The 22,102-nt window shown below is 36.2% G+C and overlaps 1 protein-coding gene across 13 annotated transcripts in view; it reads left to right on the top strand.

Moving 5' to 3' along the window:
- Nucleotides 1-22,102, top strand: part of Dock10 (dedicator of cytokinesis 10) — a 247,620-nt gene that overhangs the window by 204,628 nt on the left and 20,890 nt on the right. For 5 of the 13 annotated variants that reach the window (XM_074071859.1, XM_074071858.1, XM_074071856.1 and 2 more), the window contains exons 29-47: nucleotides 517-600; nucleotides 2,955-3,051; nucleotides 4,598-4,642; nucleotides 7,820-7,995; nucleotides 8,122-8,238; nucleotides 9,504-9,615; nucleotides 10,314-10,435; nucleotides 10,529-10,643; nucleotides 10,733-10,799; nucleotides 11,021-11,068; nucleotides 11,603-11,704; nucleotides 13,721-13,845; nucleotides 15,061-15,173; nucleotides 17,329-17,466; nucleotides 18,084-18,266; nucleotides 18,767-18,877; nucleotides 19,996-20,211; nucleotides 21,595-21,652; nucleotides 21,980-22,078. In XM_074071859.1, coding sequence (XP_073927960.1) covers nucleotides 517-600; nucleotides 2,955-3,051; nucleotides 4,598-4,642; nucleotides 7,820-7,995; nucleotides 8,122-8,238; nucleotides 9,504-9,615; nucleotides 10,314-10,435; nucleotides 10,529-10,643; nucleotides 10,733-10,799; nucleotides 11,021-11,068; nucleotides 11,603-11,704; nucleotides 13,721-13,845; nucleotides 15,061-15,173; nucleotides 17,329-17,466; nucleotides 18,084-18,266; nucleotides 18,767-18,877; nucleotides 19,996-20,211; nucleotides 21,595-21,652; nucleotides 21,980-22,078 — 2,128 coding nt within the window. Of the gene's footprint in view, nucleotides 1-516; nucleotides 601-2,954; nucleotides 3,052-4,597; nucleotides 4,643-7,819; nucleotides 7,996-8,121; nucleotides 8,239-9,503; nucleotides 9,616-10,313; nucleotides 10,436-10,528; nucleotides 10,644-10,732; nucleotides 10,800-11,020; nucleotides 11,069-11,590; nucleotides 11,705-13,720; nucleotides 13,846-15,060; nucleotides 15,174-17,328; nucleotides 17,467-18,083; nucleotides 18,267-18,766; nucleotides 18,878-19,995; nucleotides 20,212-21,594; nucleotides 21,653-21,979; nucleotides 22,079-22,102 lie in introns of all 13 variants that reach the window. The other 8 variants (XM_074071857.1, XM_074071854.1, XM_074071851.1 and 5 more) reach the window with 4 other exon arrangements.

The raw sequence follows: 22,102 nt of genomic DNA, 5'->3' as shown, positions 1-22,102 counted from the left end.
TCCATTCATTCTCTATAAATTTAAGCTTTCTTGACTGAGAAAGAGAACAGCTACTCTGTTGAAGGAGGCCAGTGAGATTATAAAGAGTTTCCTGACCCATCTCTACACCTTCCATTCCTACTCAGGTTGTACAGCCAGTGATCTCTACCTAAGGAACTGTGGAATCAAATCACTAAAAACCAATAATAAAATGTAACCAAGTGATTAAAAGCAGACAGCTAAAAGCCAAAACTTTCTATAGAAAAAGGAAAGGGCTATCATACTTCATTGCAAAATTCCAATGGTGTTTTATACAATTGATAAATTCAGGTTTGTAACTTCTTGATTTATATACTGGGTATAATATTTTAACTAGTTGCCATTTGTGGATCAATGCCTAAACATGTTCTAGAGAAAAACACTTGTACAACACATTTAGTTAAATATTGTTTGTTTCAATATATGTAATCACCTTTTCTAAAATACTAAGGACCACTCAAGTAAAAATGTTTGAATTTAGCATTTCATCCTCTTTAGCGCTGCTTTACGTTCATGGATCGAGGATTTGTGTTTAAGATGGTCAACAATTACATCAGCATGTTCTCTTCCGGTGATCTCAAGGTAAGAACCACCGACAGGAGTGATTATTTGCTAAACTCTGGCATCATAAATGAGTGTTCATGTATATATGACAAAACATTAACCTATTATCCATTTTCTGTATCAGAAAGTGATGTCTATGCCAAGGAAAGGCAGCCTTTCAAGTAGTCCATCTACTGAGAAAGCCTCCCTCTCAAGTCCTTCCTTCCTTAATGGAAGACAAAGGAGAGATGAATGTGTTTGCTTTCCAATTCTATTTCCTTTGTGGTAAAGGGGTGGCTCTTTGTGGGTGCAGTTCCTGAAGTCCTGTTTGCCCTGGGATGTCTTAGTTACATCCCTGAAAACTACTAAGTCCTGGGAAAAATGGCTAAGCCATTTGGTTTGATAACCTCACCCACTTCCAGGTATGGAGAAGGAGCTCTACAGCAGTGATTCTCCAAGTATGGTTCTCAGATCATTGGGACAGTATCAGAGGGCCCATAAGTCTGTTTCAATGGCACTTTCAGGTGATTCCTCTCATATTTGAGAACCACTGAGTTCAGCATAAGCTGAAGGAAAGATTAGAAGTAGACTGGATCAAGAAAGTTGCATCAGTTAAGGATTTGAGAGTTGTAAACAAAAGAAACTGACTCTAATTTGAGCGAAAGGGAATTTATTAGAAGGATAGTGGGATTAAATAGCATTGGTGAAACAGCTGGAAAACCAGGCTTTGAAAGTAGCCAGAGCCAAAGCACTTTGAAAACACAGGCATGAGAGCAAATGAGGGACCATTTGGCCAGGGTGCTGCTGCATAATTAACCACTGGAGCCATTTGCTGCCTTTTACCACGGCTTCAGAATCATGTTACACAGAGGAAGTGTGCTTTGGGTCATACACCTGCCTCTTAAGGAGAAAAAGGGGCACCTGAATTAATAGTTTCCCATTAGCTTTTACCCACTGGGAAGGATGTAATTCCCACAAGAGTGAATTATCTAGGTATTGGGAAAGAATAGATATAAAACAGTCAAAAGTAAAGATGACCTTCTGAAGCCTTTTTTGTCATGATTAGAAGTCTAAACATTATTTTTTTGACAATGATTATTTACTTTTTATGATGGAAATTACATGATTATATGTCATTTAGTTTTGAAAATCCAATTTGCTCTCAAAATATTTCTTAAAAGATGTTCTCTATATGTGCTCCTAGAAGGCAGGGAATTTGCAAAATATTCATGTGGGTATTAAAATAAACCTCAATCATATTTTTCTAAAGACCAAACTGAATGTTCTCAGTGAAGATTAATTAACATTTGTAATTTAATTATACTCCTGCTACTTTGTTGTATAAAAGGTGAAGTCAAACACTGCCTTTAAAATGGCAGCATTTTAAATTACTGAGTAATGTCATAAAATATAGTTCTGAAACAATTGAGTAAATGGGATATGTTTTACTTTGTTAGATGATAACAGTGAATATAATAATGAATATTATAATGATAATCTAACTTAAATCTTTTTTTTTATGGAATGGGGTTTGAACTCAGAGCTTCACACTTGGAAAGCAAGTGCTCTACCACTTGAGCCATACCTCCAATCCATTTTGTTCTGGTTATTTTAGAGATGGGTCTTGCAAAGAATTGCCTAGACTGACCTCAAACCACTGTCCTCCCAATGTCAGTCTCTCAAGTAGCTAGGATTGCAGTCATGAGCTACCAATACCTGGCCTTATTTAAATCTTAAAGAATGAGTACCTAGTATACATAAGAGGGACAAAGGAGCAGTTAGGAATGTGCTGATTGTTCTTACTGATGTGAGTATGCTTAGCCCATATCATCTCAGACCATATCTGGACTCCATTACCACTGTTGAAATCCAAACATTATTGAAATGACAGATCTTCATACAAGAGCAAGGAAGAAAGTGGAATTAAACAATGTACTCTAACAAGTGGGGTGGAGGGTTTCATTCTAATTTAACATCATCCTTATCATTATCTTCCTTAGCTCAAGATATGTGTTGCTGATTGCAGTGATCTGCTTTTGGATGTGAGTGTAGTTTTGAGAGGCTCTGTACATGTGGTACAGCAGGCCTTTGCTCACAATTCACATGCTGTGTTAACAGAATCTAAAAACATGATGCAGGATCTCCTCTCATAGAAGCCAAATGTAGGTTCCAGATCGGTCATTTCCTGAGGAGGACCTGACCAGTCTCCACAGACACAGAATGTGACTACAAGTGTCATTTCAAGGGCATGGAGTCTTTTAAACATAGCAATACTGGTGGTCACACACAACTGCTTCTTTTTTAGGGATAAAATTCAAATAGACTTCTTTTGTTTGTTTTTATTAACTTTCTTGCTGTGTAATTAATAGTCACTCCATTTACTTCTTTTTCAGACCTTATGCCAGTATAAATTTGATTTTCTTCAAGAAGTATGTCAACATGAACATTTCATTCCATTATGTCTCCCCATAAGATCAGCAAACATTCCAGGTAATATTTCTCAGAGTTCTGCTCGGTTCCTACAAGTGAACAGTTTTGTTTGTTATTTTTTCCCAGTTCCTCAACCATGGTTTTTGTCTGAAGAGTCAGGTAATCAGATTAAAATACAAAGGAAAACGCTGGCATAGAGTTGATGAATACAACTCTTTATTTCTCCCTTACTGTCCTTTTACATTTTCATTAAAGAGAAAGCCAGCAAAATTTCAAACCTGGTTACTATAAATCAAAGAATTTTAACCCAGAGGCTTTCACCTAACTCCAAAAGATAGCTTTCCATTGATTTTGAGAGAGAAAAACCTCTACTTTATAAGTATAGTTTCACTTGAGATTATCAGTCAACGTGTGCAGTTATGTTGACATGTATTTTACAAAGAAAACGGGTATGTTGAAAGGAAGGGAGGAAGGGAATGAAAAATTATACATACTTGGCACTTCTAGGCCAGAGAAAGGAAGAAATTGGGTATAGCATGAAAAATGGAGCTTTGCATTATGTCTACTATACTTAGTATAGCATATTCTATAGGAAATATTTTCATTTGTTTTGTAAACTAAAAACATGTATGTGTGTTTGATGTGTGTACTTGTGTGTGTTGTGTGGGTGTTTATGCTGTGAGTGTTTTGTGTTATGTGTCTGTGTGATTGTATGTGTTGTACATGGTGTGTGTGGTGTATGTGTAAAAATCATGAGAAAGAAGGTTCAACATATATCTAGACATCAGAAACTAATCAAACATAAATCTACAAAGAAAACCCTAAAATGATGTAGAAGCATGAAATGCATTTCTAAGCAATGAGTAAACTATTCACAAAACACAGGGTTGATATTCTGAAAGCAGAAACTGAGAGGGTAAAGAGGCTACTTATACCTATGACAGCTTGCACTAATATTTTAGTAGGAATTTACATTTAAGTTTATACAAGTTTTGGTGCTTTAATCTTCAAAATAGTCTAGATACATTATCCCATTCTTTTTCTAGTGGATGAAGTGTATTACGTAGAAGAAAAAGTAGAAATTATATATTGGACAATAACATTTTTAGGCTTTGGTTTGTTTTGTTTTGAATTTGTTTTTATTTTGGCTGGGGTTGTAGCTCAGTGATGCAGTTTGCTTGCTTGCCATGTGCAAGGCCATGGGTTCTATCTACAATGCTACAAAAAATTGTCTTTGTTTTATAAATTAGTGTCAAGTTATAATTGTTTAGCTAGGCTGGCTAAGACATTCAGGTGGACCAAATCCTTATCTTGTCATTTTGCTTCCAACTGTTTACTGTTAATCAATAGCTCAGAAAAAGGCTTGATAATCTTTTTATATGTCTGGTACTACAATGAAAATAAAAATATGCTTCACAGCAAGCAAGCTATTGATCAGGAAATAGGTGCACAAATAGAAGGCAAAGAATTGAAATAATTCTGTTTATGACATTTTTTCTTAGGGAAACAAATAACTTAAGGTATTCTTGACAATGGTGTGGTTGCTATACATGTGTATCTGAGTATGTACATATCTGAACTTTTTGTTTATTTTTATTAAATCTAGATCCTTTGACCCCTTCAGAATCAATTCAAGAGCTACATGCCTCAGGTAAGTGACGATATTTTACATTACCTTACAAGAATCAATAGCCTCATCATCTACTAATTTGATGAGCAAAGATACTACAGATTTCCAGCTTTCAGGTGCTAATAAATAACCTTGTATTAGTATTATGTAATCAAAATATTCAAAAAGTTGAACTTTTCTCTCTTGTCACAGATAATTTGTGATTCTTTAACTTCAATTCTTTCATATTTTACTCTCCAGAACTTGAAACATTAATTCCCAAACCATCCAAAATTTTCTTAGTGGATATCACAAATAAAATTCCCAAGTGCCTGTAATGCATGCTTATTTAATGTAATGATCTTTCTGACCTTGTATAATACATTATTATTTACTACAGCTGCCATGCTGAATATCTGATATTCATAATGGATTCATCTTATAACTGAAAGTTTGTACTCGTGGATCAAAGCCCCACGTTTCTCTCATCCCTTAGTCCCTGGCAACTTTTTTCTATTCTGTTTCTATTAACTCTACTTTTTTAGAATCTACATAGAAGTGAGACCATGCAGTTTTGTATTTCTATTTTTATTCATGTAGCAAAATGTCTTCTAGTTTCATCCATGTTTTTGCAAATGGCAGAATTTTCCTCCTTTGAAGACTGCATTGTACTTTCTTTCTGTTTCCGTTCTGTTGAACATTGTACTGTTCATCTGTGGATGAACACTTAGGTTATTTTCATATCTTGGCTATGATGAATAAAGCTCTAGCAAACATGGGATTGCAGATATTTCTCCAAGATATTGATTTCATATCAAAAACACTAAAGAAAATAGGACATGATGTATGGAGAAAAGGAAACCCTAGTGCATTGTTGGAGGGAATGTAAGTTTGTACAGCCATGGTTGGAAAACCACATGGAGGCTCCTTAAATAGACAGAAATAGAACTGCTTTATGACCCAGCAATCCCACAATTTGAAATATATCCAAAGAAAATGAAATGAGTATGTTAAGGGGCCATCTACACTCCATGTTTATACAGCATTATTCACAGCAGCCAAGTGAGCCTAAGTGCTCACCAGCTGATGAATGGACAAAGAAAATGTGGCATATATACAAAATGGAATACTATTCAGTGGTAACAATGAAACCCTGCAGTTTGTGCAAGATAAATGGAATTGGAGGTTGTTATGGTAAGTGAGATAAACCAGGTACAGAAAGACAAGTACCACTTGATCTCACTTGTATGTGGAATCTAAAAGTAGTTAATCTTATAAAGGTTGAAAGTACAATGGTGGTTACCACAGGCTGGGGAGATATGAGGAAATGTCTATCAAAGGGTAGTAAGTGACAGTTCTATGGAACCAAGAAGTTCTGGTGTGCTCTCAGACAGTAGGATGACTATATAACATAGTAATGTGCTGTATATTTCAAAAAGCTAAAAGAAAAGATTTTGAAAGTTTTCACCATAAGTGAATGGTAAATGCTTGAGGAGAGAATTATATTTAGCCTGATTTAAACATTATACAATGCATACATGTATCAAAACATTGTACTGTACCTCATTAAATATGAGCAATTTTTATATCTTTATGTGTCGGTTTTTAAAAAACCAACAAGAAGAGCTGATTTCAGTTCCTTTAGATTTAAACCCAGAAAGTGGCCTGCTGGATAATAGAGAAGTTCTGTTTTTAGTTATCTGCGGAATCTCCATACTGTTTCCATAATGACTGTATCAATTTATAAGCCCACCAACTGTGTACAAGGGTTCTTTTTTCTCCGCACCCTCTCTAACACTGTTATCATTGACTTCTGATAATAGCTGTCTTAGCAGGGGTGAGATGATAGCTCAATGTGGTTATGATTTTCACTTCTCTAATTATTAGTGATGTACTTTTTCATGATTTTGTTGACCATTTTTTAGTTTTAGAAAAATATCTATTCAAGTCCTTTGCCCATTTTGAACCAGTTATTTGGTTTTTGTTATCAAGTTGTTTTGAATATCAGTCACCATGGCATATATGGTTTGTAAGTATTTTCTCACCATCTGTTGGTTGGCTTTTCATTTTTTTATTATTTCCTTCGCTGTCCAGAAACTTTATTTTGATGTAGTTTCGCTTGTTTATTTTGACTTTTTTGCTAGTGCTTTGGAGATCATATTCATAAAATCATCAGCTATCCCAATACCAAGGAAGTACCCTTCTTTATGGTAGGTGCTAGAAATATTATTAGTAGGCATACTCACAAAGCATGCTGGACAACTCTGAACGAATCCATTATTACTGAAAATTTTATCATTTTTCCTCCACATTTCAGGCTCACATTACTGCAGTCCTCTTTGACTTTTCCTCTCTTGTTGATCTTTCCCATCCTTCAGCCAACTTGTCCTGATTTTATTTCCACTGCTCAGTTCCTAGTTTCCTAGCCCACATACCATCTCTTCTTTTGTCTCCTCCTTTCTTTGTATCTCCCACTCCACATCTCCCTAAATGTCTAATTCATTTACATTTTGCCACCATCTGTCAAGAAAAGTCAAGAAAACACAGTGTTTCATAAGTCAAGAAAACACAGGTCTAATTAGTCCACTGATCTCAAAGCTGTTAATGTTATGAACATTTCCTGTAGAAATGCACAAGGTAGAGGGACCTAAGTGCCAGCTAAATTTCTCTGTCATTCAATCCGATCTCTCTCTCTCAAACTTCGATTCTCACTGCTCTTCTTTTGGCCACTATGCTTTGTGACCCTCATATACCTCTGTTCCCCATGTGTCTGTGCTTTCAAAATTCTGTGCATTGAAAACCCTGCCCCTTCTTCTCCCAACCTCCTGTCCTAACTCCATTGCCTCATCTGCTCCCTCCAGTATCTGTGCCATCAGACATTTGGCATCCTCTTGTGCCCAGTTGGGCGTATCCCCTCCCATAACATTTCCTGATTCTTACAAACAGAAGTTTTTCTCTCTCATGATGCTGTAAACGTGTCATTTTATGGAACGTGGCCATTGACGTGGTATGTTAGTTTGTATTTGCACTTGCGTTTCTGTACACAAAGTGTTCTCCTGGCTTTTGGAACACTCCTGGAGGACATAAGGCATTTCATCTCTGCATCAAGACTGTATTCCCTCCTGCTGGTGGGAGAAGTTGATAGTAGTTGTCTGATTTTTCTTTTGAAAGTGATCATTTGATATTCAATAACCTTATTTCTTTTCTTTCCTTGCAAAGATATGCCTGAATATTCTGTCACAAACGAATTTTGCCGCAAACATTTCTTAATTGGAATTCTGCTCCGAGAAGTTGGCTTTGCCCTGCAGGAAGACCAAGATATCAGGCACTTAGCTTTAGCTGTCCTAAAAAATTTGATGGCTAAGCATTCATTTGATGATCGATATAGAGAACCAGTAAGTGATCTTCTTTTCTCCCTTCTCTAAACACTGTTTAATGGCTTACTGCATTAAATGCATATAAAACCTGCAAGCCTATTGATTTTTATGTGATTCATTTCTTCTGGCTATCTTTTCTTTTAGAAAAAGCAGGCCCAGATAGCAAGTCTCTACATGCCTCTGTATGGCATGCTGCTGGACAATATGCCGAGGATCTACCTGAAGGACTTGTACCCTTTTACTGTCAATACCTCTAATCAGGTAACTGTGTATTAAACACTTCACATTTCCAGTTTGATAAAGAATTCATCTTTTTTAGCCAGGCAATCATTGGCTCACACCTGTAATGCTAGCTACTTGGGAGACTGAGATTGGTAGGATCACAGTTCTAGGCCAGCCCTGACAAATAGTTTATGAGATGCCATCTCCAAAATAACCAGAGCAGAAATGGACTGGAGGTGTGGCTCAAGCAGTAGAGCACCTGTTTTGCAAGTTTAAAGTCCTGAGTTCAAACTCCAGTCCCAACAACAGAAGAAGTATCTGTCCTTTTTATATGTATGCTCTAGGTAACCATTTCTTCTCACCTGTGAGCAAGCACATCCATTAATTGATGTATTCACATCAATGTCATTGTTCGAGACTGCTAGCTTCCACTCTTCTCTTCATCACTGTTTTTAGTTTCCTCTGTTCTCAGTATCACCTTACAATTACAGCTCATGTGTGTTACCCTCATGACATTATCCTCAGTGTACATCTGTTCCCTGCCACTTTCTACATTGTCTGTATGCATCCCTAGTGTGAGTGTAGCCACGGCCTCATTTATAATCACAGCCCCAAAGTGGCCTATTATAATCACTCCTTCTCTGAGCCACCACAGCAACCACACAACAGCCATGAGCGCCATGGCCTGTGTGAAATCCCAGATAAGGAACTCACTCCTGAATCCAGGAACTGTGAAAGGAGGCCCAACCAGAAGTTAGGGCCATCCTTTGGGAATTTTTTTGGTGGAGAATCTTGTTTAAATCCCAGGAGTATCAACTATTGTCTGTGTGATAGTCAGAAAGTTACCCAACTCTTCAGTCCTTCATTCTCTCAGTTACACAATGGGATTAAATGCCTGTATTATAGGATCCTTATGAGGCTTAAATTGACACAGAAGTATTTAAAATCTAGTTGCAGTAGTAGTAATATACATAAGATAAACCATGATAGGAATTACATATATAATTTTTAATGTAATCAATCCATAACTATATCAGTAATCATACCAGTCATTTAGTCCATATCTTAAAGATTGTTTCTACTATATCATTTTTAAAAATCACATAAGCAAATCAAATCACAACTATGAGTATTATTTCAACTATATTCATTTTCACTGACTACTTTGACAGAAAACCTTTGATAGAATATAAAAGTTCAAATTAAATATCATCTAATTGAAAGTGTAATGAAAAAGGCATATGTGTGTTTACAAAGTTGAAATATCCTATTTCCCATTGTTCTCTTCTGCACTTTGAATGCAGGGATCTAGAGACGACCTAAGCACCAATGGAGGATTTCAAACCCAGACATCTATGAAACATGCAACCTCTGTGGATACATCATTTTCTAAAGATGTTTTGAATTCCATAGCAGGTACTCAAGATCTCTGAGAACACTTGTGTTTAACACTCATCCGTGTTTACATTGTATATCATTGTGCTTTGTATCCAATCCATAATTCATATGCATAAGATATCTGGCAAAGTATACATTTAAACAGCCAAAGAGTCTTTTTACACATTTCTTTGAATGTCATCCAGTAACTTCTACTTCTATAGTGTTCATTTTTACTTGGCTTAGGGCAAGAGTCAGATGTTATCAAATTACTTCATTCTGGAAAGAGTCTTTAACTTTTCATTGCATAAAGCCTTTTAAAATATAATAGCTCTCCAACTTCAAAGATTATTTTTAAGAACTCTTTTGCAAACATCACCTTAATTTCTCATAAACTGTCAAAAGTTGAACACTCCTTCCTCAAAATTATCTTTATGAGCTTTTACTAAAGCATTTTTACAGCAAGAGCTATCCTTTTAAAAAAATCTTAAGAGATCAAAAGAACAAACTTTACTTTATTTCAATTCATAATTGCTTTAATTTTCCTTCATCCTTAATGACCTCTGTAATGCTTAAAATATTCCATAGCTTTAATGCTAATCCCAGACTCTATTTTACAACACCATAGTGACCTCAAAACATCTTTTTGGTTCATCATCTGAGGTTTTGGTTTTGTTTTGTTTTTTTGGTACCCATACATCTCATTTCCATATGTGTGCTGTGGCTTGTGTTTACAGCATTTTCATCAATAGCTATTTCTACAGTAAACCATGCTGATTCCAGAGCATCTCTAGCAAGTCTTGACTCTAATCCCAGCACCAATGAGAAGAACAGTGAGAAGACGGACAACTGTGAAAAGGTACAGCTTCCCTTACAAGCACAGTAAGCATCATAATAACAAACTGGAAATCTCTCACTGTTCCTCAGTCCTCATTGGCTCTTTAATTCCCAGATCCCAAGACCCTTGTCTTTGATTGGGTCAACTCTTCGATTTGACAAGTTAGATCAAGCAGAAACCAGGAGTCTTCTTATGTGCTTTCTTCACATTATGAAAACAATTTCAGACGGTAAAGAGAACTTCAAATTAAATTTAAAAAAGAAAGAAAGAAAACTTTGCATTTCCAAGAGCCTCATGCTGTGTGGTCTTTCCTTCTAGAGACTCTGATAGCCTACTGGCAGAGAGCACCCAGTCCAGAGGTGTCTGACTTCTTCAGCATCTTAGAGTAAGTTTTAGGTTGATTCTACAACACTCTTCTCTAGAACTTGCAAAATAACTCACTATCTCACTCTTCATTCCAAGAATTTCTATGGCAAATTATCAATTGATAGTAATACATAAAATATGTAAAAAATTAATATTTTTCTTTCAATATGCTAAGATAAACAGTTCTATCTATATCAAAGGGCTTTAATAATTAAAATGTAACCTTTCTTCCCCTTCTAGTGTTTGTCTTCAAAATTTCAGATACCTAGGAAAACGAAATATAATAAGGTAATTATGTTAATTTCCAGTAGGCTAGTGTGGTCTTTTGAAAGCATTATGACATATATTAATGAATCAGCTTACATGTATAAATATGTGTTAGAAATCATAATACATAAATAAGGATTATTCTATGTCTTCACATTACACATAGAAGTTTGAAGATTGCCTGATACTCATAGTAGATCTAGGAATAAAATTTTCTGAGAAGAAAAGTTCAAAAACATACAAATTTCAAGAGGAAATTTTATCTTCTGAACTAATTAATACATCATTATATATGTATAAATTGGAAAATACTTATTTAAGAAAATATTTGCAGTAAACTAAAAACAAAATTAATCTGGAATTACTTGGTTTTGTCATCATTTTCTCACAAAGACAAGAAAGTCCACAGTACCTCAATTTACAATTTGCAGAAGATACTGAGATTACTTTTCATGAAATATAAAATATTTCATTGTACAGTAATTGTCAGCCAGTCTGTTTCATGTACCATTTATTAATGCTGAGCTATGATTCAAACTTCAGTTTTCCTTGCAGAAAAATTGCTGCTGCCTTTAAATTTGTTCAGTCTACACAGAACAATGGGACTCTCAAAGGATCCAATCCTTCCTGCCAGACATCAGGTCTCTTATCACAATGGTAACATCACATTTGCTTGATATTTAAAAGTAGTTGTGTGTACGTGCATGTATACATATGTAAGGAGTGGACAAATATATATACGTACATTTCAAACCAAATGCAGATTTCAAGCAGCACTATTTATTTATCTGAAGATTTAGATAGTCCCCTAGCTACCCTACTTGCTTATGCAACCAAATAGTAAGGATTATGCCTTATTTATGTGCTCTTAGGGCACAGTGTCTTGCAAAGAATGAGCATTAATGAGTATTTCAACTGAACTAAACTTGAAAGGTACACACAATTCCAATAAATGCCTCTTACGAATCTCCTAGCAACAAGCAAAAAATTGGGATCATGGCTCCCTTTTCTGTTCGGTAATTATAATAGTTCAGCAATGTTCTTAAAATTAAAAGTAGTTTTAAAGGGTCAGAGGCAATGAGGAAGCATGAGGGCTCCATCACTCCCTTAAGATTTCCCAGTCATTAGATTGATTTGCCTACCTGCAGCCATCCTTCATTAGTCTTCTCAATGGGAAACATTTGCCTTGGAATTATACCTCAAGGATCCTCTTGAGGTATACACAATAATAAATAATAATGAATAAGAATTGTTTGCTAAAATTTTCCCCAGTTTGATTTATTCTTCCCAGAGGTATAATAATAATATACAATATGAATATTTCAGAAAGAGTTCTAGCAAGAAATATGAAAGTGGTAGATAGTCAATAAGTCATAGAATAAATTTTACCTCCATCCTTGGGGACCCCTTGATATTTCCCTCTAGAAAGAAAGTAAATTTAAAAAATGTAATGGGTGTGTTTTGCAAATGGTAATAGATTAGAGATCAGTAAAGAATGGCTTGCCACATTTAACAAGAATAGTTATTGTTAAATAATTATTATTATTATATTAATATAATGTTATTATCATTATTATTGTTAAATAACTATTATTATTGATTGGACTACACTTCAGGCTCCTCCTGAAATAGCTGGACAAGTTCTGCTCCTGCTGCCCCAACCCCCAATCTTGTAAAAACCAGGCTTTTCCTCCATGGGTTCCAGGCTGATACAGACTCAAAACCTGGGGAAAAAGAAGACAGTCCTGAACATTCAAAACCTGTATCTGAGAATGCATTATTCCTTATCTTTTCAGGAACAACCTAGACTTTCTGGGCTACTGAAAGCCCAAGTCATATCTCCAAGACCTTCCAGACCCTTTGATTTACCCAGATCCAGATAGCCTTGAATAATGTGACAAAGAGAAAACTCTAGCCTCTTTTTTCAATTTGACTCTTAAGAATGCTCCTATTACCTGCTTTCCTCACAGAAGTGTGTTCATGAAGAGTTTATATGTCAGCAAATACCTCAAGAATCATTAACCTATTCCTTGACCAAATGATAAAGTGACAAACTTTAATTCCTAATTGCATGTGGACACTGGCCAACTTTTAGTTGGAAGTGTCATGGAGCATTGAAGAAAAGTCATTGTAGGCCATTGTCATTGACCTCTAATATCAATAACTAGCAGCACAGAGGACCCTCAATACTTATCTCTGCCACAATGATCACATGCCAGTTCCCCATGACATGATACAAAAGAATGAAATTCACAAGGAATTTCTAATACAAAGACAGAGGAAAACAAGAGTTGTTTTATTCCAGATTTTCTACTTTACCTCTTTAAAACCAACCTGACATAGCTGAGCTATAATACAGTATTGACCTTAATGTCCACCAACTGCCATCCAATAGCTAAGTTAACACTCATAAAATCTCATGATTCAATTAAATAATAATGAATTATTAACAAATTCAATTTGAATGTTATTCTACACATAATCCTTTTGAGTACTATTTTGGCTTAAATAAATTCCTTCAAAAGTCTTTCTCATTGTGTTGCTTATAACTAATATTTTTAACAAAAAGTTTCTCTGCAAATTATTATATTTCATTCAATTTATAGTAGTTGAGGGATTATTTGGTCATAGCATCCCCAAATAACACAACCACTGTTTTCATTTAATTTCCAGGATGCATACCTCTTCCAGTCATGAAGGGCATAAGCATCACAGATCACAAACTTTACCTATAATTCGAGGCAAAAATGCCCTTTCCAACCCCAAACTTCTCCAGATGTTAGACAACACCATGACCAGTAAGTAAATCAGAAATGATAGAGACAAGATAGTTGTCAGTTGTTCTCTAGGTATGTACAAGACTTGAAATGCATTACAATACGTGAGAAATGTAAGGAATGTTGTGCCAGTGAAACCACTGTTTTAATGTCTGTTATAGCCCTGGACATGTTTCTTTGAGAAAAGAATCGTCAGGGGGTGGTTAAGAAAAAATATATAGTAACTTTCTAGGGAAGCAAAGAAGAAAGGCAAAACTCTTATAGAAATGGGCTTAGTGCAAATAAAGTAATCTTAAACTGACAGAGGCCACTAAGGGGAGGTGACCAGGAAGTAGTGAAGAGGTCTAGCAGAGATGAACCAATGTGAGTTGTAATACACATGTGAATGGAAGCAAAGCTAGGAATCTCTCTGTATAACTATCTTTATCTCAAGCTAGCAAAAAGGCTATGTCTTTCTTATTATCTCTTATGTTTTCTCTTCAATAAAATTGGAGAAGAGGGTGAAACAGGTTCTGCCTGGAAGTGAGGGAGGTGGGGAGGGCAGAGGGGAGAGATGGCCCAAACAATGTATACACATATGAATAAATGTATAAACAATTTTAAAAAATAGATAGGCTCAGTGAATGTCCCTGGAAACAAGTGACTTTTGGTGTTGTGAGGGTTGGGGTCTCTCTTGATTATATTATTACTCTTAATACTGGAAAAGAAGATAAGTTTCCCATGCCCCGGAAGCAGTAAGCCTGACATCTTGAATCCAGAGATGCACACCTTTCATCTTGTGCATGAGACAAAAATACAACCTGGTTGTTTTGTAGCATGCAAATGTCAGCAATTATGGGCATATGGCCCCTACAGTTACTTGTTTGAAGCTATGTGCCTTAACCTGTAAATACACTATGTGCCTTTCTGAGGTGGTATTTGTACAGACTGTCCATGTTTAGTCTATTAGCCCAGAAACATAAACCTTTAAACTGCCCAATTACAGAAGAAAAATGACTGTCAATGATGAATTAATGGAGAAGAACTAAGAAATAATGGGAGCGCTACAGCTGACATATGCAAAGGGCACACATACTAAAGACTGTCTGGTGTTTTTTAGTTCAACCAATAAGGAAATTGGACAAACAAAAGCACTTTGATTTAATAAATTATTAATCAAAATACCAGTAAACACAGGACACATTGCAAAGAATTGGCTTAGACACTTATACATCACTTTTTTTTTTTATTTTGTAGGCAACTCCAATGAAATAGATATCGTGCACCATGTAGACACGGAAGCCAATATAACCACAGAAGTTTGCCTCAGTATTCTAGACCTGTTATCCCTCTTCACTCAGGTTCACCAGGTGAATATAATAATAACATTTTCTGCAAAATGGGGAAATGGAAGATAGGAAAAGTCATATGAAGTCAAGAGCATGTTTTTAAGATGATTTGGGAACTCAATTAAACTTACATAAATCAACTTACATGTCAGTTAAAAGCATGTTGAAGATGAGATTTAGGTTTTATCACAGGTGGACTAATGCTTGCTTGATATGCATGCCTGTGTGTTTCACTGTTGTCAAATAATAGTCTTCCTTCCTAATTTCTCTTGCTTTGCTCTCAGGCATGCTGGGCTGAATAAGAATGTGACTCTATTTTTTCAATAGAAAAGACAAAGACACAGGGTACTATGTATTAAATTTTAATAGGAATTTACTAATTTTGAGCACCTTTTGTGTGCTTATTTGCCATTTGTATATCTTTAACGAATTGATGTCATTATGTACCTATTACAATTGCTGATGTTAAAAAGACTGACCATACTAAGTTTTGACAAGATATAGAGAAACCAGAATTCTCATTCACTGACCATGGGAAGAAAAAATGGTAAAGACACCATGGAAAACAGTATGGAAGTCCCTTAAAAAGTTAACTGTATACTTATCATGTGACCAGTCATTCCAGTGTTAGGTACTGACCCAGAAGAAGTGAAATCATATGTCCATCAAAAGGTTTGTGTACAAATATGCATAACAGCTTTATTTTCAGTATCAAAAAAAGCCGAAAATATAGTAATCTTAAACTGGCAGAGGTCATTATGGGAAGGTGACCAGGAAGTAGTAAAGAGGTCTGATTAGAGATGAACCAGTTTGGGTTGTAATACACTTGTGCATGGAAGCAATGCTAGGAATCTCTCTGTATAGCTATCCTTATCTCAAACTAGCAAAAACACTATGTCTTTCTTTTTATTGCTTATGTCTTCTCTTCAACAAAATTGGAGAAGAGGGCAGAACAGGTTCTGCCTGGAAGTGAGAGGATGGGGGAGAGAGGGAGGGAGCAGGGGGCAGGGGGGAGAGATGGCCCAATATATGCACATATGAATAAATAATCCCCCCAAAAAAGCTGGAAACAACCCAGATGTATCCACAAGTGGATGGATTTTAAAAAATTGTGACTTGGTCACACAATACAACACTACCCAGCAATAAAAAGAAAGAAACTACTTGTACAGGCTACAACAGGCATGAAGCTTTAAGAAGCCAGACAACAAAAGAACATATACTGTGTTATTCCATTTGTGCGAAATTTTAGAAAATGAAAACTGTAGAAACACAAAACAGATCAGTGGTTGCCTAGGGATGTGAAGGAAGTATAGGAAGATTACAAAAAAATTTTTTTAACTTTTGAGAGTAGCAGATATGTTCATTTTCTCGATTGTGGTGATGGTTTCATGAGTACATAACAATGTAGAACTCATGAAATTGTACACTTTGAACATGTGCAATTTATTATATGTCAGTTATACCTCAGTACTGCTGTTGAAAATATTTGCATCTCAATCAAATGACCCGATATTAAAGATTCTGCCAGGAAAAGTCAAATCTATTGAATAAAGTCTCTATGTCCAACAACATTACATGAAGAAAGCCCTGTTTTCAGGTGAAATGTCAGCATGGTGGTTAAAAAAGCAAAACTATATTTTATTTCTTAATGGGTATGGGGCTCACATCAGTACAAGCATTTCAAATGCTTTCTCAATGCCTATAAACCCTGCCTATCTGTGACCTCATATTCTTTCTCGCTCCTGAATCCACCCCACTTGCCATGCACCAGTCACTCTGCTTTTCTTTCTCAACCTTGAACTCATGAGCTTGTCTCCATTCTGAGGCTTTTGAACCAGCGGTTTCTCCCCCTTGGAACATTCCTCCCAGATACATCTGACACAGGGTCCCTCAGCTCATGTGTCCATTCACTCATTAGAGAAGTCTTTGCTGACCACCTTGCCAAAGTACTCTACCCAGAGCGTAACTTCGTATCACATCGTTCTACTTTATTGTCTTATTTAGTCACTTTTTTGGTCACTGCTATGTAAATTTCAGTGGGAACATGAACCTTGTTTTCTTACTCAGTATTTTTTTCTAACACCCATAATTGGGCTTACCACATAATAAATATATGTGAGGGAATCCCAGTGTTCTTTCTCGTATTCTAAACAACACCTATGCTGATTTCCAGAGACAACTCCAACAATCTGACTGTCAAAATTCACTGATGAAAAGGGTCTTCGATACCTACATGCTCTTTTTCCAAGTCAATCAGTCTGCCACAGCACTGAAGCACGTGTTTGCCTCTTTGAGATTGTTTGTATGCAAGGTAAGGATACTCCAGGATCAAGTGAAATTTCAATTTAAAAAAATGATAATAATCACATAATAATCTTTGCATCTCTCAATGTGCAGGTAAGTAGACTTGTTTTTTTCTATTTTGGTTTTATTAGCTACTGATTCCTGGTCTCAAAATGATTTGATACTCTGTATGCTTGGATATCAAAAGGAAATAAAATCAGGTCACCAATTCTTTGGGTTCTTAGTGTTTATAACATAGAAAAGTAAAAAGTGTACCTTCATGTGCCATATCCACCATGTCAAGTTGAAGGTGCCATATGACAGTAGCCCCACCTTGAAGACACTTGTAAATAACACACGTGATTTTGACAATGTCAGAGGATATTTCAAAGTTGTCACTCAGGTACTTCAGAGTTGTCATCAGTTATTGATACAAAGCAATACTTACAACTTAGAGAATAAGTATTTCTAGGAAGAATATAGAATACTAAATCTAGACTTAAAAAGTTATGTCTCCCTTCCTTGCAGATAGAATAAGGGTAGCTGGTTTTTATTTTTTAAAAAAGAAGGTTTTTTTAAATATGAGAATTATCAGAGCAAAATGAAGGCACATTGCTCACCCCACCCATTCTTCCATTTCCCTAGTTTCCTTCAGCATTCTTCCAAGGGCCTGCTGACCTCTGTGGATCATTCTGCTATGAAGTCCTAAAATGCTGTAACCACAGGTCACGGTCAACTCAGACTGAAGCCTCAGCACTTTTATACTTCTTCATGAGGAAGAATTTTGAATTTAACAAACAGAAGTCAATTGTCCGGTCCCACTTACAAGTAAGTGCTACCAATTTTCATTAATGCTAATCTGTTCCAGCAGTGATCAAAGTCTCTGATCCCCAGACAAGGAGTCACCAACTCCTCCCTCCACCAGACTCCTCTTTGAAGAATGCCCATCTGAGTTAGTCCTGGTTGACAGGACAGCACAGCTGGTCAGAGATCAGCAGAGCCCATATCTCCACTAGTATTTCCCTTTCTTCTGCTGGGAATTCATAGAATAGACAATCTGGTCAACCATGGCTAGCTCCAGGAGGCCAAATTCCACCACTTCTCAAAGTCATTCCATGGTTGCAAGATTTCTGCATCCTTCCTCAGGTATTTACTATTACAGGAAGTGCCCTAGATTGAATGGTCTTCTGAAGATTTAATACATAAAGAAGCCATCCATTGGACTTTCAGAGAGAAATTAATGACACATTAATCCAGTGTGGTAAATTTCTTTAGAAATATTACTTCTCATTTTGCTTTAGGGGATTAATTTTTCTTTTTTCTTTCAGCTCATCAAAGCAGTAAGCCAGTTAATAGCCGATGCTGGAATTGGAGGCTCTCGGTTTCAACATTCCCTTGCAATCACCAATAATTTTGCCAACGGAGACAAACAAATGAAAGTAAGAAATGGTTTGTGGGCTTTTACTAAATAACCAGAAATAAACTGAAGTGAATTCTTCCTGTGAGATATCAAAATTATTAAAAGTATATGAATTCTGCACTTAGTTTCTTGAGACTTTGAGCATTTATGTTAACTTGCTTTATTTAAATTGATAATTAGCTCTTACACTTTCTGCATATGATCTTTCAAGTTGAATTTCCAAGATGAGTGGTTGAACAGTATATAACAAGATTTACCATAAATATCCTGAAATAGTGATTCACTTATAAACATACTCTTGACAAATTCATCTTTCCTTTCTCATTCAATAATACCAATTAAAGTCTCTAGAGACTGTTTCTTTGATCCACCCACATACCATATGATTGTCCCCAAGCTAATCACTTGGCCTTGGAAATCAAAGAATATGATTGGGGCCAGAACATATGCCTCCCATGGTGCCTAGGAATGAAGTTAGTCTTACTCAGATCACATGAACTAGAGTCAGGGAGGACAGGATGTAAGGGACAAGCAAGATGTTGGCTAGAAGAAGGTAGGCTAGATGATATATACAGACCTGAAATACCAAAGCAAAACCCCATTGGACTATCAATATATACTTAATGAAAAATAATGAAGAGCAGGAGGGAAAAATAAATCTTTTCTGGGATTTGTTCCAGTGGGAGGGGGGTGGGCACAAGGAAAGGGAAAATGAGTGTGTATATGGTAGTATATTTTGTATCCATATATGAAAATAGAAGAATGAAGCCTGTCGAAATTGTTCTAAGAAGGGGAATGTGGAAAGATTGTTCTAAGAAGGAGAATAATGGAGGGAGTAAATTCAACTAAGATGTAGTTTAAGCATATATGCAAATGTCACAATGTAGTCCCCTGTACAGCTATTATATGCTAATAAAATTGTTTAAAAAAAAGAAGGTAGGCTAGAAGACAAAAGAGTGGTCTACTACGATTCCTATCTCTAGATGTGTATACATATCACAATATACAGAATGCACACATTTATGAACAATATATAGAATACAACAAACTGATGCCAAGCTATAAGTAATAAGCATAGCTAAACATTAACAAATGAACTCAATATAGATAATGACCCAGGCTCTCTCTTTTCCAAAGAATAGCAATTTCCCAGCAGAGGTGAAGGACCTCACCAAACGTATAAGGACTGTTTTGATGGCCACTGCTCAGATGAAGGAGCATGAGAAGGACCCTGAGATGCTGGTGGACCTCCAATACAGTCTGGCAAACTCCTACGCAAGCACCCCTGAACTGCGGAGGACCTGGCTGGAAAGCATGGCCAAGATTCACGCAAGAAACGGAGACTTATCTGAGGTGATTGGCAAAGGCTCCACCCATTCACTATCACCATAGTCCTCTTTATCAGGATGATTGAATTTTCACCTAAACTATAAACGTTCCATATTTTTCAACTAATGTATATATGACCCAACAATATATTATAACCAGTAGGTTTGCATGTGAAATTCAAGGGTCTCCTGACTCCAAGTAAATGATATCAAGTAAGAGCCAGACTCAGTAAGGGCAACAGAACTTGTATGAAATGCAATGCAGGACTGCATGTTAAAATCTTGAAGCTGAGGAGGATGGTAATAACAGTGTCTGGAAATTAAGAGTAATATAAATTAATGTCCTATGTTTTCAAACTCCCCTGCAATTGGAGTTGAGTGGGGGAACTTGCTACATGGTAAGTAAGTGAGGTTCAGGCAGAGGAAATCTAACCTCATTGCAGCTAGTCTGAACTGGTTATGGAGACATTAATAGTCCTTAGTATCATGTGAGGACAGTCCACAGTGTGAAGTTTAAAAATCAATAAATACCTAACTTTTCTATTTCACCTTTACCACTTGATGAGTTTATATGCAGCAATTCGTAGTGCCCAAGGGCTTTTTTTACCAAATGTGAAGGTTCTGCCCAAAGCTATGTCTAGGATAGTCTTAAAACGTGAAGTTCTTCTGGTAACCAGGGACTCTGAAACAGAGGACAGAAGCCTGTCTTGGCAACAATTCGGTGAGGACAAGAATGAACAATTCCAAATTCCTTGGACTGCTCTGAAATTGGTGAAATCCCTCCATTAGACCTCATAAGGACATTTGGAACCAACAAGTCTTAGTATGTGTTTGGCAAAGCTCAAAGCTTTGTAAGTGATATTAGAAAAAAATAAAATACCAGTGTCATCTGGTGTGGCGGTAACCCTGTTACACCAGGTCACACTGTTTAATGATGTGCTAAACTTGAGAGGCACCATTTTAAAGACAATGGAAATTCAAAAAAGAACCATCACTGGAAGTAGAAAAGCGTAGAAGGAAAATTTTTATTTTTGATTTCTGTCTAAACACTAGAGTTTACACTTTTCAGAAGAAGAGACCTGTGGACTTTTTAAAATCTAGGCTTACATATTAAGGAAAGAAGGTAATTCTGTGGTAAAATTCTTCAAGCTAGATCATTCATCCATTTCAAAATTATATCCATAACAACAAAAAAATAAACAAAATCCCAAGTACTCATTTTATTCTTGATGGTGATCTTTTTTGGATATCCAATTGATTTGAATTTTTAATCCTGCCAGTACAAAGAATTCTTCTAAATAACATATCCTGACACTGACATGGAATACTGACTCCCCTTGGAAGACCAGTCCTAATTAGAGGAAGAATGAAATCCATCCTTTGAATCTTTGTTCCATTCTTGTTACAGGCTGCTATGTGTTACATCCATATAGCTGCACTTATCGCAGAGTATCTGAAAAGAAAGGGTAAGATGCTGGTGGCGGGTGGGGGAGGAAGTCCAGAAATCCACATGTTGAAACTAAAGATTAATTTATTAACTTTACACTTGATTAATCTTAGTTATGTTGCATTAAGTAACATTCACTTCCACAGGTATTTCTCATAAAGCTGTACTTTCAGTTTTTACCTATCGTGCCATTAGCGTATTTATTATGTGTACAGAAAGGCTAACTGGACAGTCAGTTTCTCAGTTCAAACTGAGAATGTCTCATTGATTAACAGTTTGTAGTTTCATAAGCTTTTATTGACAAAAACCTGTGGCCATGTCTTAACCTCATCTTGCACTACCATAGGTTACTGGAAAATGGAAAAGATTTGCACACCATCCCTGCTCCCAGAGGATACCCTTCCCTGTGATAGCAATCCATTACTAACAACTCCGGGTGGAGGAAGTGAGTGACCTAACTGTGCTTGTT

This window comes from Castor canadensis, chromosome 4, assembly GCF_047511655.1.
Source record: "Castor canadensis chromosome 4, mCasCan1.hap1v2, whole genome shotgun sequence".
In the NCBI taxonomy this organism is placed as follows: Eukaryota; Metazoa; Chordata; class Mammalia; order Rodentia; family Castoridae; genus Castor; species Castor canadensis.
This window is presented reverse-complemented; position numbering and strand designations above follow the sequence as displayed.